This window comes from Malurus melanocephalus, unplaced genomic scaffold, assembly GCF_030028575.1.
Source record: "Malurus melanocephalus ecotype Western Australia unplaced genomic scaffold, MMel_1.1 scaffold_74, whole genome shotgun sequence".
Lineage (NCBI taxonomy): Eukaryota > Metazoa > Chordata > Aves > Passeriformes > Maluridae > Malurus > Malurus melanocephalus.
This window is the reverse complement of record NW_026623306.1, coordinates 1,337,725-1,352,059: the sequence shown is the minus strand read 5'-3', so window position 1 is coordinate 1,352,059 and position 14,335 is coordinate 1,337,725. Positions and strand designations below refer to the sequence as shown.

The 14,335-nt window shown below is 41.1% G+C and overlaps 3 protein-coding genes across 8 annotated transcripts in view; 1 reads left to right on the top strand and 2 right to left on the bottom strand.

Moving 5' to 3' along the window:
* Positions 1–221, bottom strand: part of ORC1 (origin recognition complex subunit 1) — a 15,772-nt gene extending 15,551 nt beyond the window's left edge. The window contains exon 1 of the mRNA XM_057367033.1: positions 96–221. The gene's annotated coding sequence lies outside the window, so the exon portion shown is untranslated. The remainder of the gene's footprint in view (positions 1–95) is intronic.
* Positions 222–240: 19 nt separating this feature from the next.
* On the top strand, positions 241–4,057 carry PRPF38A (pre-mRNA processing factor 38A). Its single transcript, XM_057367034.1, has 10 exons — positions 241–476; positions 562–721; positions 1,239–1,360; positions 1,507–1,592; positions 1,724–1,834; positions 2,347–2,459; positions 2,935–2,961; positions 3,040–3,137; positions 3,481–3,529; positions 3,615–4,057. Exons 1-10 carry the CDS (start codon positions 347–349, stop codon positions 3,655–3,657), a joined length of 939 nt encoding a protein of 312 aa, XP_057223017.1. The 5' UTR covers positions 241–346; the 3' UTR covers positions 3,658–4,057.
* Positions 4,058–4,586: 529 nt separating this feature from the next.
* TUT4 (terminal uridylyl transferase 4) overlaps positions 4,587–14,335 on the bottom strand; it is a 42,598-nt gene continuing 32,849 nt past the window's right edge. For 4 of the 6 annotated variants that reach the window (XM_057367027.1, XM_057367029.1, XM_057367028.1 and 1 more), the window contains exons 24-30: positions 14,197–14,279; positions 12,687–12,802; positions 11,857–12,017; positions 10,792–10,889; positions 8,422–8,944; positions 6,086–6,259; positions 4,588–5,053 (exon numbers count right to left, since the gene is read on the bottom strand). In XM_057367027.1, the coding sequence (XP_057223010.1) occupies positions 4,962–5,053; positions 6,086–6,259; positions 8,422–8,944; positions 10,792–10,889; positions 11,857–12,017; positions 12,687–12,802; positions 14,197–14,279 (1,247 nt within the window). In that variant the 3' untranslated portion in view covers positions 4,588–4,961. The other 2 variants (XM_057367032.1, XM_057367031.1) reach the window with 2 other exon arrangements.

The following is a 14,335-nucleotide window of genomic DNA, read 5'->3' as shown; positions in this document are numbered from 1 at the left end:
CAGACTGCTGTGGGATATCTCGTGAGTCCCCAGCCTCCCCGGGCAGCCTGCCATGAACGCTTTCCGCCCTGTTCCCCCTCACGGCCCCAGCTCACCGCCGCCCCTCAGCACGTCCCGCCGGCACCGCGATGGAACTTCGCGCCAAAGCGCGCGCGGAGCTCCGCCCCCCGGCGGGGCGCGCGCACAGGGCGGGCGAAGGCGCGGCGCCGCCATGTTGGTGCCGGGTGCCCGCAGATAAGGTGGCGGCGGGCGGGGCCGGCCCCGGGGAGGAAGCGGAAAGCGGCGGGGCCCCTCACGGAAACGGGACCGGGTTCGGAGCGGCGAGCGGGGCCGTKCAGCCGCCGCCATGGCCAACCGCACGGTGAAGGACGCGCACAGCATCCACGGCACCAACCCGCAGTACCTGGTGGAGAAGATCATCCGCACKCGCATCTACGAGTCCAAGTACTGGAAGGAGGAGTGTTTCGGCCTCACGGGTATGGCGGGCGGGASGCCGGGCCGGGYTGGGGCGGGGGGCCCKGGGGGAGCCCGCGCTGACAGTCCGGCCTGTCCCTCTCGCAGCCGAGCTGGTGGTGGACAAGGCCATGGAGCTGAAGTACGTGGGGGGCGTCTATGGAGGGAACATTAAACCCACGCCCTTCTTGTGCCTGACGCTGAAGATGCTGCAGATCCAGCCGGAGAAGGACATCATCGTGGAGTTCATAAAAAACGAAGACTTCAAGTAAGTTGTTGTGTGATTTTTCTCTTGTTGGGGTTGTTGTACCGAGGGGAAGTGCCCAAAACAGCCAGAGAAACCTCAGTGCAGGGTTTAGCTGTCAGTGGGCCCTGATAAACTGTGCTTGCCTAAGATCAAGTCTTTCCTTTTGCTTTCAAGACTGCTGTCATTGTTACCTGGCCTGTTGGAAAGGCTCATCTTTGTGGCATATGCTCTCTGTGATAATAMATGTTTGCCTGAAGTATATGGAATAAGGTGCTTTAAGGGATTCATGTCAATTTACCTTTTCTTCAGTATTTCTTCCATCTTTGTCAGTGGTAATGCCCCCATGCAGACATATATGTTAAGTGTATATATGCTTTTCATATTCCTGAGGAGATGATGGAGCAAATCTAAATGGCTCTGCATTCTGGTCAGTGTACTCATTTTCCTCAGAAATTTATGGGAGCAACTCTTTTTTGTTTTAAATCCAAACTGCTAAGTGTGCAAGAAGTCCAGATCCACGAACAGGTTTCCTTTCCAGGTATGTCCGAATGCTTGGAGCGCTGTACATGAGACTGACAGGCACTGCCATCGACTGCTACAAGTACCTGGAACCACTGTACAATGACTATAGGAAAATTAAAAGTCAGAACAGAAATGGGGGTAAAYATTCTTATTTCTATTTAGCAGTATWAATTTTAAAAATTGYRGTATAASCAYCCTGTTGACCTAAGTTRTCTGAAGTGTTTCAGCTTTACTTCAGCCACTAGTGTTAGTTTTATCTTTTAAACGCTATTTTTCATCCCCAGAATTCGAGCTGATGCACGTGGATGAATTTATTGATGAACTACTCCATGAGGAACGTGTTTGCGATATCATCCTGCCTCGACTGCAGGTTGGGAAATGTAGTTGGTTACGGAATTCCTAACTGCATAAAGTTCAGTAGCTGTATCAACTACTGGCTTGTTGTGTGAGCTATGGATGCCTCCTTGGGTGTTTGTTGAATRAAGTTGCAATTTCTCCTAGAAACGGTATGTTCTGGAAGAAGCTGAGCAACTYGAGCCTCGTGTTAGTGCTCTGGAAGAAGACATGGATGATGTGGAATCTAGTGAGGAGGAGGAGGAAGAAGATGAAAAGGTTGGTGAACTGTTTGGAGAGGAATAGTTGAAGCTGAACCACTTTAGAACACTTTCTGGGCTATGACAGATATTTGAGGGGAGGCATGAGGAGGCTGCTGGCAACTTCTCACCCCATAACGTATTTTCACATAAGCAGCTTGTGAGGACTTAGACCCAGAAGCAGTTCTCAGGTTGTCAAGTTTTCCTGGTTCTTGAAATCTACAAATCTGTATCTGTTCTGTATTTAGATAAACTTGTTTACATGCATATATAATGGAGAGAAGTAAAGGTGATGATGGAAGGTCCTGTGACCATCAGTGAGTGTTGCTTCTTCAGAACCAACACTAGAAGTGGCTGTTTGAATTTCCAGTTGGCAGTTTTGGGCACTGATCTCAACATGAAATATTTGAGGATGGGGAAGCTTGGTTGCATGACTTTTGCAATTTATATTAGTTGTTCAGAAATCTTTACTGATAGCTARAAACCTTGATGAAATAAGACTTACAGAACCTTCCTGCTCCTTGTTTCCAGCTGGAACGAATCCCATCTCCTGACCACCGCAGAAGGGGGTACAGAGACCTGGACAAACCCCGCAGATCTCCGGTGGTGCGGTACAGGCGGAGCCGGAGCAGGTCTCCAAGGAGGTGAGGTGACTCTTTCCTTGAGCAGTGTTTTTACCCATTGTGCTGCACATGGCTGGAGCACAGAAGTGAAGGTGGCAGCTCAGCCACAACCTCCCCCACAGCCACAGTCAGCCCCTCTGCCCATTTCTCCAGTCCTTCAGTAACTCAGTAAYTCTTGAACTTGCTGGCCAGTTTTAGGTAAATTTGACAATACAGTGAAGATGTTAAGGAGAACCAAATACTTTGTTTTCATGTAAGCCAGAGGCTGCAGAGAAAATCCTATTAATTGCTCTTACTGATTATAAACCAAGAAAAATTAATCACAAAACTCCTTTGCTCACTGTATGGTCCAGGCCAGAAGCAGGTCCATATGCAGCAGGTCAAATAAACTGATGGGAAGGAGAAGGCCTGGTGCTGTTGCTGAAGAATATGGGAATTGAAACAGCTGTTCTGATAATGATTTTTAGTGATCTTTGCTTTTCTCCCTCAATTGCAGGCGCAGCCGCTCTCCAAAGAGAAGAAGGTACTCTATTATTCTATTATTTAAGCTGAGAAATGTGCATTATTAGTACAGCTCTCTTACAAGCTGCCTTCCCCTCAGCCCGTCACCACGCCGGGAGAGGCATCGCAGCAAAAGCCCGAGACGGCACCGCAGCAGATCCCGGGAGAGGCGCCACAGATCAAGATCTAAATCTCCAGGTATTTCTGTCACTTCCAGATTAACTGTGGCAAGTCTTTATMAGCAGCCCATCTGCTGCAGGAAAAATATGTGTCACCATATCAAGATGGTAGCACAGGTGCTCAATCTGGGTGATAAAATTTCTGCTTACATGAAAGCAGAGCTGGAGAACTTCTTTAATGGCTGCAAAATTGTCTTGATGAAGTTTTCAGATACTTGCCAGGAGGTTAATTTGAGTGCCTGGTTAAGGCTGTAGTTGTTGGCATTGTGTAGCACACTTGGTCTCTAGAAGCAGATTGCATTAGCAAAATAACAAAGAATTCCAGTGGCAATGGAAGTAACTTTTGTCTTTTTATCTCATAGGGCATCACCGTAGTCACAGACACAGAAGYCATTCCAAATCACCTGAAAGGTACAGGCTTGGTGTATTACTTAAGGGCAGTTTGGGAATTGAAGATAGGTTTTACAATATTGGCTTCTTGCTTTTTCTGTTTCAGATCTAAGAAAAGTCACAAAAAGAGTCGGCGAGGGAATGAGTAACAAACTAAACCCAGCCCACAGTTTAAGGATCTTGAACTGCAGTCTGATGCTGCCCTATTTGCTCTACAGGACAGCTCGATCTGTATTGGCTGCTTTAGCAGTCCCTTTCTTTAATCATTCTCATTTTGTTGTCTTGGATTTTTTTATTAAACGTAAGCTAAGGATACTTTTTATGTATTTCATTACTCCTTGTGATAGAATTTGAAGATTGTTTTTAAATTGTTTTTCTTGAAGCTTGTAAAAACTAGTGAAAAGCAATAAAAAAAGGGATGTTTGTGTTTAAAGGCTCCTACATGTTTCCTTCATAATACTTTGAGATGTGATTATGCCATCAGAGAATTTAGAAGGTTCAAGTAGTACAAAGCACTGCTTAATTCTTATGGGGCAAGAACTTCAATATATTTAAAGACAGTACACCACTACTTTGAGGATAGTTTGTGGCCTCCCTGTGACTGGGGACAGAATATGACACCAYTGTGTTCAGCTCTACCTTCTCTCAATGAAGTTAGCTTTTTAAGGCTTAAGGATTCTTGTATTTCCCTGTGAGTGTTGACAACAGAAAGAGTATGCCTAGTAGATTTATRGAAACTCCTTAAAACTGCTTCCCAGTACAGCCTAAATCTTCCAGCGTATTTGTGTATTATTTTGCAAAGCTGCTAAACAGAAAAGCTCTTTCTAAGCAGGAAAGGTGTGTTCTTCCTTCAAGTATAGGACACACATGGGCATGGAGAAAAACAAGTCTAATGCTTGTGTCACTTGTTAAAACTGCTTAACTTTCCAAGGTCTTCACATAAAAGCCGTTTTTATTCCAGTTAAAGCGAGCATACGTACAAATAGGGAAAAGTCTTTATGTCCTTTTTTTGCAGTTTTATTTTTCTTTTTAAAAAGTTTTTTGGCACTACATAGTTCTGTAAAGAATAGAAGTGACAAATTTTTAAACACATGAAATCCCCTTCTAATTTTATTTTTTTTTAGAACAATATATATAAAGTCTGAAGCAACCAAAGTATGAATACAGCTAATAGAAAATAAAGAACTTAATTTTAAAAATTCTCTCTCTTTACAGTTTATCAAGATAAAACAAAACACAATTCCCCTTAAAAATAGGGTAATAAAATAGATGAAATTTGTATCACTCAGTTTTGTGATACTAGTAAAAACTATAGATCATATCTATGTACAAATGATACAGTTTAAAAACAGTCTTAAATAATCTTGTATCTAAACATGTTGCATTAAGATTTTAAATCAGAACCTGAATTTTTTCCTCCCCTCCCCCCACCCACCCACAATCCCATCCAATTTCACTTTTTCTGTTGAATGTAATTCAGATTCAAGTGTGGGTGTCCTTGAGACAGAAGCGGGAACCGCTGGTTACTCTGCATCAGTGGACCAGCTAAAAGAAAATGGATTACAGTTACTTCAGCAAATCAAATATTTAACAGTGCTTGGCTATATTCAGTCTACTAATCTAACTTATAAATAAAGCCATTTACTAGACTGACACAAATGCTATCTATCTGTACCACTAACCCATTTAATGGTACAATGCAGAATTACTTTAATCCTRTCTTCAAAATTCCCTAAGAATCATCAATATATCATTTTGTTGTATTACTTCAGTTACGTAACAAAAATAATTTCAGGATTTTAAGTAAATTCASTTTTCACCTGAAAACCCTGCTAGAGCCAATAGTTTAGATTTTGAAAAAGGGCTTGGTGCCTATATCTCTCATTTCATACCAAGTGACCCCAGCAACAGAAGTTGCACATCCTCCAGGTCAAATTTGAGCATCATTTCTCTGGTCCTGGAGGTCTTTTTCCTACAGCTTTTCCCCATCCTGCCAGATGCTGAACACCTTTATCTTTCATAAACATCAAAGCTGAAAGCAAATCAGTCCTTCCCAGTTCCCTGATAAACTGAACTTGACCTAACTTTGCAGTCAGTGCTGCTCTGACTGCAGATGGGCTGGACTAAACCTCCAGAGGCGCCTTCCAAMCTCWATTATTCTATGGTCTTGCAAGTTTTTATCTATTAAGTAATTTCACAAAGCAAGGTACAAAAGCCAAATAAAGTGAATTAGGGCAAAAATCTCTTCATATTCTGAACATTCTCATGGGTCAATCATCTTAACCTCTATTGAAGCAGAGGCAGCTCTACAGTGAGCCAGGAGCAGCAAGGAAAAAGGCTGAAGAGCAACAGGCTGCAAACTGGCTCAGATTCCAGAATTTTATTTTAACTAACCCTTCCCTCCCACAAAGATTTTCACTGATCCACAGATGAAGCCAAAGCACTGATTTGACTCTTGGATTTGCTATGGTTCCAGGGAGCCTAGCAAGTGACACATGATTCCTTGGCTTTTAAAGCCTTTGAGACAGTAAAGAGACATGTTGCATGAGCTGTTGATTCACATACTGGTTCTAGTACCTTGAGGGTAGAAAGGTTTGTTCGGTGGGTAGCTGGCATTTCCCTGCTGCATGTAGTTCTGAGGCATATTGTAAGGCCACGCTCCTCGGAGGAGAGGAAAATGGGTAGGGGTCCCATGGTCCCAAGGGACAGAAGGAGGGTTCATTTTACCAAACTGTCCTTGGAAACCCTGATCTATTTTTCAATTGAAAGGGAAAAGCACATTGCAAGTTGAAATAATTAAACAGTAAGTCACAAATACAATTTACATCTTAAATAACAGTTTGCAGGGACTTAATGCAATTAGTCTCATGTGCTACTTTGCTTTTTTTTTTTAATATACATCAGTAAACATTACCACCTAAATTACTTCATTATTCACCATAATAGAATTATTGGGAAGAGAGAAGATGAATCAATATTAAAATCAAGAGCTATGATTTCACTATTGTTATGTCTTTCTCATGAAGAAAAATGCAAGATCTGAAAACATTATTTCTATCTGATCTCACASAAATATCCACTATTATTGACAGAGCTGTGACATGACAGCTATTATTCTACTGCAAGAAATAATTCCCAGATGTACACTGGAATTCCCCTAATACTTACATATTTAAGAAACTTGCTGCCTAGATCACTGGACTGACTTTAAAATTGATTTTTAGAGAGAAAAATATAAACTTTGGAAATAAGTATATGAAGTGTAAGCTATCCCATTTATAATTCYGACATCACTGCAACATTAAGGATGAGAAATCAAGCATCCAAGGAGGCAGGACCCATAAGCTCTGGGGTAGGTATTAGAAAGAATTGTCTTGATACTTCTAATGATCCTACTTTTGATCAGTTGTCRGCTCAAAAGAAAATTCAATTAAAGTAGCTCCTTTCAAGTCAAGATTATGAGAGCCAGGACAAAATTTCCTCAAATTTACTGTTCTCAAATTGTCCTGAGGASGTAAGAAACCAGGCTTCAAACAGACAGGAGAGGGCTCATCTCTACTGTGCACACACCTTAATGGCATCTGAGCCAAAAAGAAAATAAAACTGATTCAAATACAAAGAGGAAAAATACCATCACTGGGAACAGGAAAAGGAGTGTGATGAGGTTGGAAACTGATGGAAGAGGAGGGATGGGAAAAAATTACWGTAACTGACAGCACAAGAAAACTGGGAGAATGGAGAAGGAATTAGAATTTATGGARCTTGTCTGAAAGAAGGCAGCCACCTTAGTAAGGAGATGTGGATTGGAAGGAGCTGCCTGGGGATAAGACAAAGCTGAAGGGGTCAGATGAGAATGAAGATCAGTAACAGAGAGGTAGGGACAGAGCACACTGGGACACAGAAAACACACAGGTAGGAGCTCCTGTATCCTCTAAAATATATTCCCCACAAAGTTTTACATAGAAAAATCATGTATCTCCAGCACCCTAACATATATTTGAAACCCACTGGTGAATTATTCCTCATCCAAAACTGTTGATTCAGCTGAGAATCTACTGTTACTGACAATCATCTTGTTCGTGCAGAGAAAGGCTGGGCAGGAGATTCAGAATTTTCATCTTGTGATGAACAACTGCACCAATACATTGTATTATGGATTTATTTTTTCAAACATAGGACTTACTCAGAATAAATCAGAAGACCACCACCAGGGTTAATGATATGAAGGTTAACATGTAGGGGCTGCCACAGTTCATGTGGCAGAGAAAACTGAACAGGCTTTTATCATTATACACTGCTTTTTCTCAGCCTCAAACACACCAATGTACTTGGGTTTGCTATGGGCAAGAAGCTGTTGCCCACTTGTCACAGGAAAATATGGAGACTATGGAAGTTAAATGTGGCAGGATAAACCACAYGAGAAAAGAGAATGAATAAGATCATACTACATTGTACTAAAGGCAAGGAGACTATTCAATTTGCACAGCTGTAATTCTGCCAGTCTCCAAGTTCATGCTTGCAATCTCAGCATTTGTCTAATAAATTATGTAACGATGTGTTGCTCTCAGAGGTCTTYTCCAACCTTAATGTTACCATGATTGTCTGATATAAGGAATCAGCACATTCACAGAAATATGAGCGATTCAAACAATGATGAGGAGCTTTCCCAGTTGAATGCAGGATTTCTCATAGTTGCACAGCCATTAATGGCAGACAGGACTAATGCCTAAAAGTTACGGTGATCAATTCTACTTTTTTTGCCTATGAAAACATTAAGAYAGGTGAAAGTCATGACTTTGTTTCTTAAGCATCATCTTTTTTTTATAAAACAAGTTGAAAGAGTTAGCTGTTCCTGTAACACATAACACTTGCACACAAAGTAGGAGAGGTTTGATACAACAGAGAAGAGTTACCTGAATTCCCCACAGTGCCATTGTTCACCAGTGAGTTTGGAGTCACAGGATTGTGCCAGTGTCCCTCATGAGAAGTGCTGGGGATTCCCATGGGCCTGGCAGCAGGCTGTGCAAAGATGATACTGGGATCATTCAAGCTTACACTGCTCTGGTTATTTGTGGTGCTGCTGCTGCCAGATCTCATAGAAAATGGAACATTTGTAGAATGAGGAGGGTTACCCGGTGCAGAGTGAATAACGGGCCCATGAATAGGCCAAGAAGTGTTGGGAAGCTGAATTTGGTGGTGATGGTGCATCTGAAGTAGTCCCAGGTTATGCAAGGAATACTGACCTGGGGGAGATTGGGGAAAGTTAAACAAAGGCAGCTGGACCTGATGGGGTGGCTGTGCACCCTGCTGTGGCTGTGGAACGTGCTTAGACTGGGATATTGATTGTGGCTGAGTCTGGTTAATGGAGGCTGGCTGAGAGGAATTCTGTGGGAATTGTTGAGGTTGTGGAGAGTAAGATGACTGATGTGAATCAGACTGGAGGGAAAAAAAAAGCATGTATTTCTGATTAGTTCACTAGCTATTTAATGGTGTTTTCTTTAATAAGCACCCACTGTATTAAATTATTCATAAAATGGCAAAGCACTCCCCAGTAACACCCCAAACACTGCACCCAAGTTCCTGTTGGCTTCAGTAAGTGCAGCTCAACTGACACTGACTTTCACCAACAGATAACTCAGTCTGTTAATGTGGCACATCCCACCATCAAAAACATCATTCTGAGCAAACATTAGCCCCAAGCTCTTCATGAGACTCYTCACATGCTTATTTCTGATTATTAATCAGTGTCTTCCCTATCCTRTTTATTTACAGCCCAGTATCTCATTAACTAATTGCCTTACTTCTAAATAGAGTGRTTCTTATTACTGCACGGTTTTATACGTAATTCCAAAGGAAAATTKTAATATTTCTCTTCTTTTTTAAAATCTGTTAAACCAGAAATGCAGATTCCAAAAGCCCAGTTTTAACCTTCATATCCTGATGTTAGGCATGGCTACAGGTGGAGTTATAGCAATTATGACAGCCTTTGCAGAGCTCTTACAAAGCTTTCCCTTTCACCAGCACCAGAAAGTGGCATGAGGCTATTTTAACTGTTTGGAATTGCAACTAGAGAAGCAAACACTCATGCAAATATGGACCCACCACAAGCACGCACAGGATGTAGCAGCAGGAGRGGAGGAATATTACGCTCCAACCTCTTCATCTGCTTTCTATCCTTTCCCCYTTACTCCACCAATATTCCCCTCTCCTGTTTTTCTCAAACAATTCCTGGACAGAACATTTTCACCAAGAAATCTGGGCCAAATGACAACCACGCAACATACAGAGTCCATAACATCCASGTGACACAAGAATGTGCACATGATGTGTCTGCCTCTGTGTGCACCCACATGTTCAGCTTTGGTTCCCCAAGCAGAAATACAAAGCTCCTAAAAATACTCCTGTGGCAGGTTCAGCCCTTCACTTAGATTAGGGCTGTATCAGTCTGTCTTTAGCAGCACACTGTACGTCATAAGGTCTCTGTTACTGGAGCCAGCATTCCAATAAATGCTTGCTGATCACTTAGGAAAGTATTAAACTGAATGAAGAGCATTAGTGATCAGCAGCCCTGATTACTGTATTTGCTTACTTGCCAGCTTCATTAGCAGRCAAATGCTTCTCAGACTAACAGCTTAAAATAAATTAATTTCTGCTGTACTGTCTGCTTCAAAAATGTTAAGTGCCAACAGTTGTATTTGCTCAAATACCCTCTGCTACCCATCTCCACTCAGAAAGAGATTAAAAATATTTTATGTAGCTCTACAGAGACTTGAACAAATTCTAGGATAAAATGACCAAAAATGTCCCCAGTGCTCTGCTTTGTGCTTCCAGGGTGCTCTGGCAGACTCTTCATTGAAGTATGACTCAGCTGTGTTCTGTCTGTTCACGACAGTCCCTTAAGAAAAATCTCTTAAACCACAGAGTCATGGCTGTCACTAACCAAGGTCTCCAGCATGTTAACAATGAGCTGTGTGCTTTATCTCCCTTAGTAAGTCCAGAACACTGCCAGCATAATGAGAATTTGAAAGGCATCCTAGCTTAAATCTGGCCTTTCAGAATCGCAAGGCATCTCATACCAAATTTGAYTGTGGTTTTTTCCATACTGAAAAACCATAAATGCTCCCCAAGAGATATAACATCATAAATCAAAGTTTCAGCAACTGGTATAGTGCAATGTTGTCCTTATAAAGTCCAGAATCTGTTGAGAAAAAACTATGCAAACCTGTTGCCAGCTTGGTTTGCTACAGCTTTGCTCCCTGCAAGCCCCCACTGACAGAACTTACACATTCTGATGACTGCCGGGTGCGCAGGGGTCGCTCCACCTGCTGCTGGCCCACTGCCACCAGCTGGGAATTTACCATGCTCCGGACCAGCTGCGTGCCTGATCAAGGAACAGAAATGTTAATAAAACCCACAAGGTGACAGAATAATGAGYAGAACTGGGAGTCAGCAATACCTTAACTCTCATGTGATACAGAGTAGGTAAATCATTTTCACCTCTCCTTTAAGTGGAAACGTTACTGCCAGCAGACAACATTAATAGATATGGCAGCTAAACACAAAAAACATCTATTTTTGAGTAAAACAAAATCTAGCAGGAACAAGACTCACTCTGCTATCAGGCTAGAGCTCTACTTTATATAGGTTTCCACATTACTGCTATAAGCAGTGACATTTTAAACAGCAATGGCAACAGCAGAAACTTCTGGGCAAAGAAAGTAAACCAAACAGAYAACAGAACACAGAAGCAAGGTTCTCTCTGAAGTTCATTTATGAATGCTTTTTCTACTTTTTCAACAGGCACCCAAGTGCCTAATTTGAGTAAGTTTGTAATTAATCTTCTCTCTAAGTACTATCAGTAATCTGAAAGCTGGATCTAGCCTAATTTATCTGTATGGGGTTTTTTTAAGTGTTACTAGAAGACCACTGATTTTTGTTGAAAATATATTTACTTACCTCTTACAGATGATGGAGGGTTGGCTAAYATTTGAAAAACATTTAGAAGAGGAAATGTGTTCTATTATTATTATTATTACTACTATTATTATTATTACTATTATTATGACTACTTCTAAATGCACTCATTGTGAGTGGAAGAGAAATAATGCAATACCTTGAAGTACAGTGTATTAACTGCTATGTAYATTTTTACCACCCATGCATAGATTGTACCTCAGGAAGCATTACTACCCTTGAAGAAAAGCAACACAGACTAAAAGTTGTATTTGCAATGACTGAAAAATTACTTGCAGGTGGTTTTTTTAAAGATAATTACCAAGTCTGGATAGAAACCTAGAGAAAAGGGATCTCAGAGCTTTCAAATTATCCTAACACATAAACTAACTTACCTGGCACGCTATTATTTCTCTGACGGGTTTGTTTGAATTCAGGACAATCTCTCCTAACATGACCCACATCCCCACAGATGAAACAYCTTTTCTCTCTTGTTTCTCTGTCATCTTCTTTCACCTCTTTTTCATCATCTTTCTCATTYTCCTTTTTCTTCAACCTGAACAATAATTTTTATTAGCAATATCACAAAACCACACACACAAACACATCATCTCTGTGGAGCTGTTGTACAATTAAGTTCAAAGGAAATGGTTACATAACCAACAGCTGTACCAGAATACAAATACGTCAGGAATCCCAAAAACACTTTCAGATGCTGGGCTCCTTAACAGTCTGCATAAACTTAATGAACTTACAAGCTCCCCAGATTTGTCTAAAAGCTGGCTGTATTGGAGCAGAACTATGCCTGCAGTTAAACAGGCTGAGCCTGCCAGGTGGCTGGGGAGTAGTKCTATGCAGCAATTCCACTGAGTCAGGATACACCCAAAACAAGGGAGCTGCACCTTGGTCATACAACTCCTCCTCACTGGAGAGGGCACATTTCTCTGTCAGTGTTTGGGCACAGACAGGGTGTGAAACAAAGCACTAAATGCTCTTTCAAACACTCAGTACTCATAAATGCATACTTCCATAAACACTTATTACAGAGATGATCAGAAACTGTTTTAAGGAAAGCAAGRATAGGATGGGAAACTGAGGATCAGATATAAAGCTCTGATTTTCTCTGCAATTCAGCAATTTTTTCATTTCCATTAAATCTTCAAATACTCAAATCCTGCATGATTTAATCTCAAAAGACTTCACGATAGCTTTGCATATTACTTACCGCCTCCTCTTTGGACAATCTTTCATGTAGTGACCAATTTTTCCACAGACACGACAACATCTGTCATTGGGTGCCAAYTCCCCATCTGTCAGCACTTTTGAGTCAAAAAAGTATTCCTAGCAAAACACATCAGACAGAYAAAATATCACAAAACYATTCACATACAAGACCGAGAAATGKAAGTCAAATTGTCAGCTTTYATCTCTTATTGCTCCTTGAATGTTACTACTTCTRAGATTATACCTGGTCCTTTTTCTCCCCTAGATAATGGCAGCTTTTTCACAGGAATGGAGCAGTTTGGGCTTAAAAGGGTTATTTGGTCTTAGGGACAGAGGCTGAATTTGCAGAACAGCTTATCCAAGCTCCAGCCTGCTGCCCACTTTTGTCTCCCCAAAGGCTCCTCAGAGGGCAATTTTTTGCATACAATCTATTTCGGTATCTGAGTCACTGCTTGTGTGCTTTCCAAAGCAGCCAATGTCCCTTCCCAAATGACATGATGACATCCCTTTAGACAGAGCACAGCTCAGGTGGGAAACAGATGGAGCATCTGCAGACTGACCTGTATCACTCCCCTCCCCTGGAATTTGCTCAGGACAGCTGCAGTTCTGATGTGTGTCAGCACAAAGACACAGATTACAGCCTCTGAGCAACACAAATATTGTGAAAGTACTGTCTTGCCTGAAAGACTGAAATAGAGGAACAAACTCAGAAAAAAAAACCATAGATAAAGCAAGCMATTGGAAAAGAAATGATAGGGAAGGATGATGGGAAATGAAAGCTTTMAATTTTTTTTTTAATCTTTTAGAAATTCAAGTTCTGTTAAAAGCCACTAGAAGAACAGTCCTTTCAACTGTTTTAGAAAATACCCTTCTAAGTTGATTTAAAAATACTGATTACAGTATTTTATTTGCTCATATTAAAAAAAAAAAGTTKTCTCACACATCAATGACTGGACCCTGTAGCACAGAGCAGTACTTTCTCCAAAATAACACTGCATTAACACATTCCTCACCCTGACTCACTATGCAAATTTTGAAGGTCAACTGTTAAACAAAAAAGTCAGCTATCTCCTTTTCCTTGCTTAAGCAGTAATCCTCACTATCTCCATCAATTGGAAAAACACATAGAAGGTAACATCTCTTGGATCTGTTTTCTTTAGCTACATGAAGAGCCAGTAAAGTTCCTTGAGCTATTTCTGAGTTTTCACAGCCAAATTTGCAGTTTTCTGCAATAGTGATCATCATACAGTGGGAAGTTTTACAAAACACAGAGCACAAATTAAGCTTACTTTCCCCAAAGCTGCTAATAATACCCATCACCCATCCAGCTACTCCTCTGAGTTTTATACTGCAGGAGCCCAGTACTAAGCTGAACATTTAATGCAGACAAAGYATAATTGCATATAYTGTGCATACCAAATTGATAAAAACRTACAAGAGATTTGTCTTCAGTCCATCAATTCAGTGGACWAAGAAAATTTTAAAACATACTAAAAACTCTGAAAACTTACAGCTTCTCTTCCAAGAGCTGGGTAGAATGGGGTACCAAATAGTTTTCTCCCGTTGATAAATGCCTTCATTATGAAATTGGTCACTATTGAAGAAAGACAAAGTTATTGGAAAACACCAGAAAAGGCACAACTCAGTGGA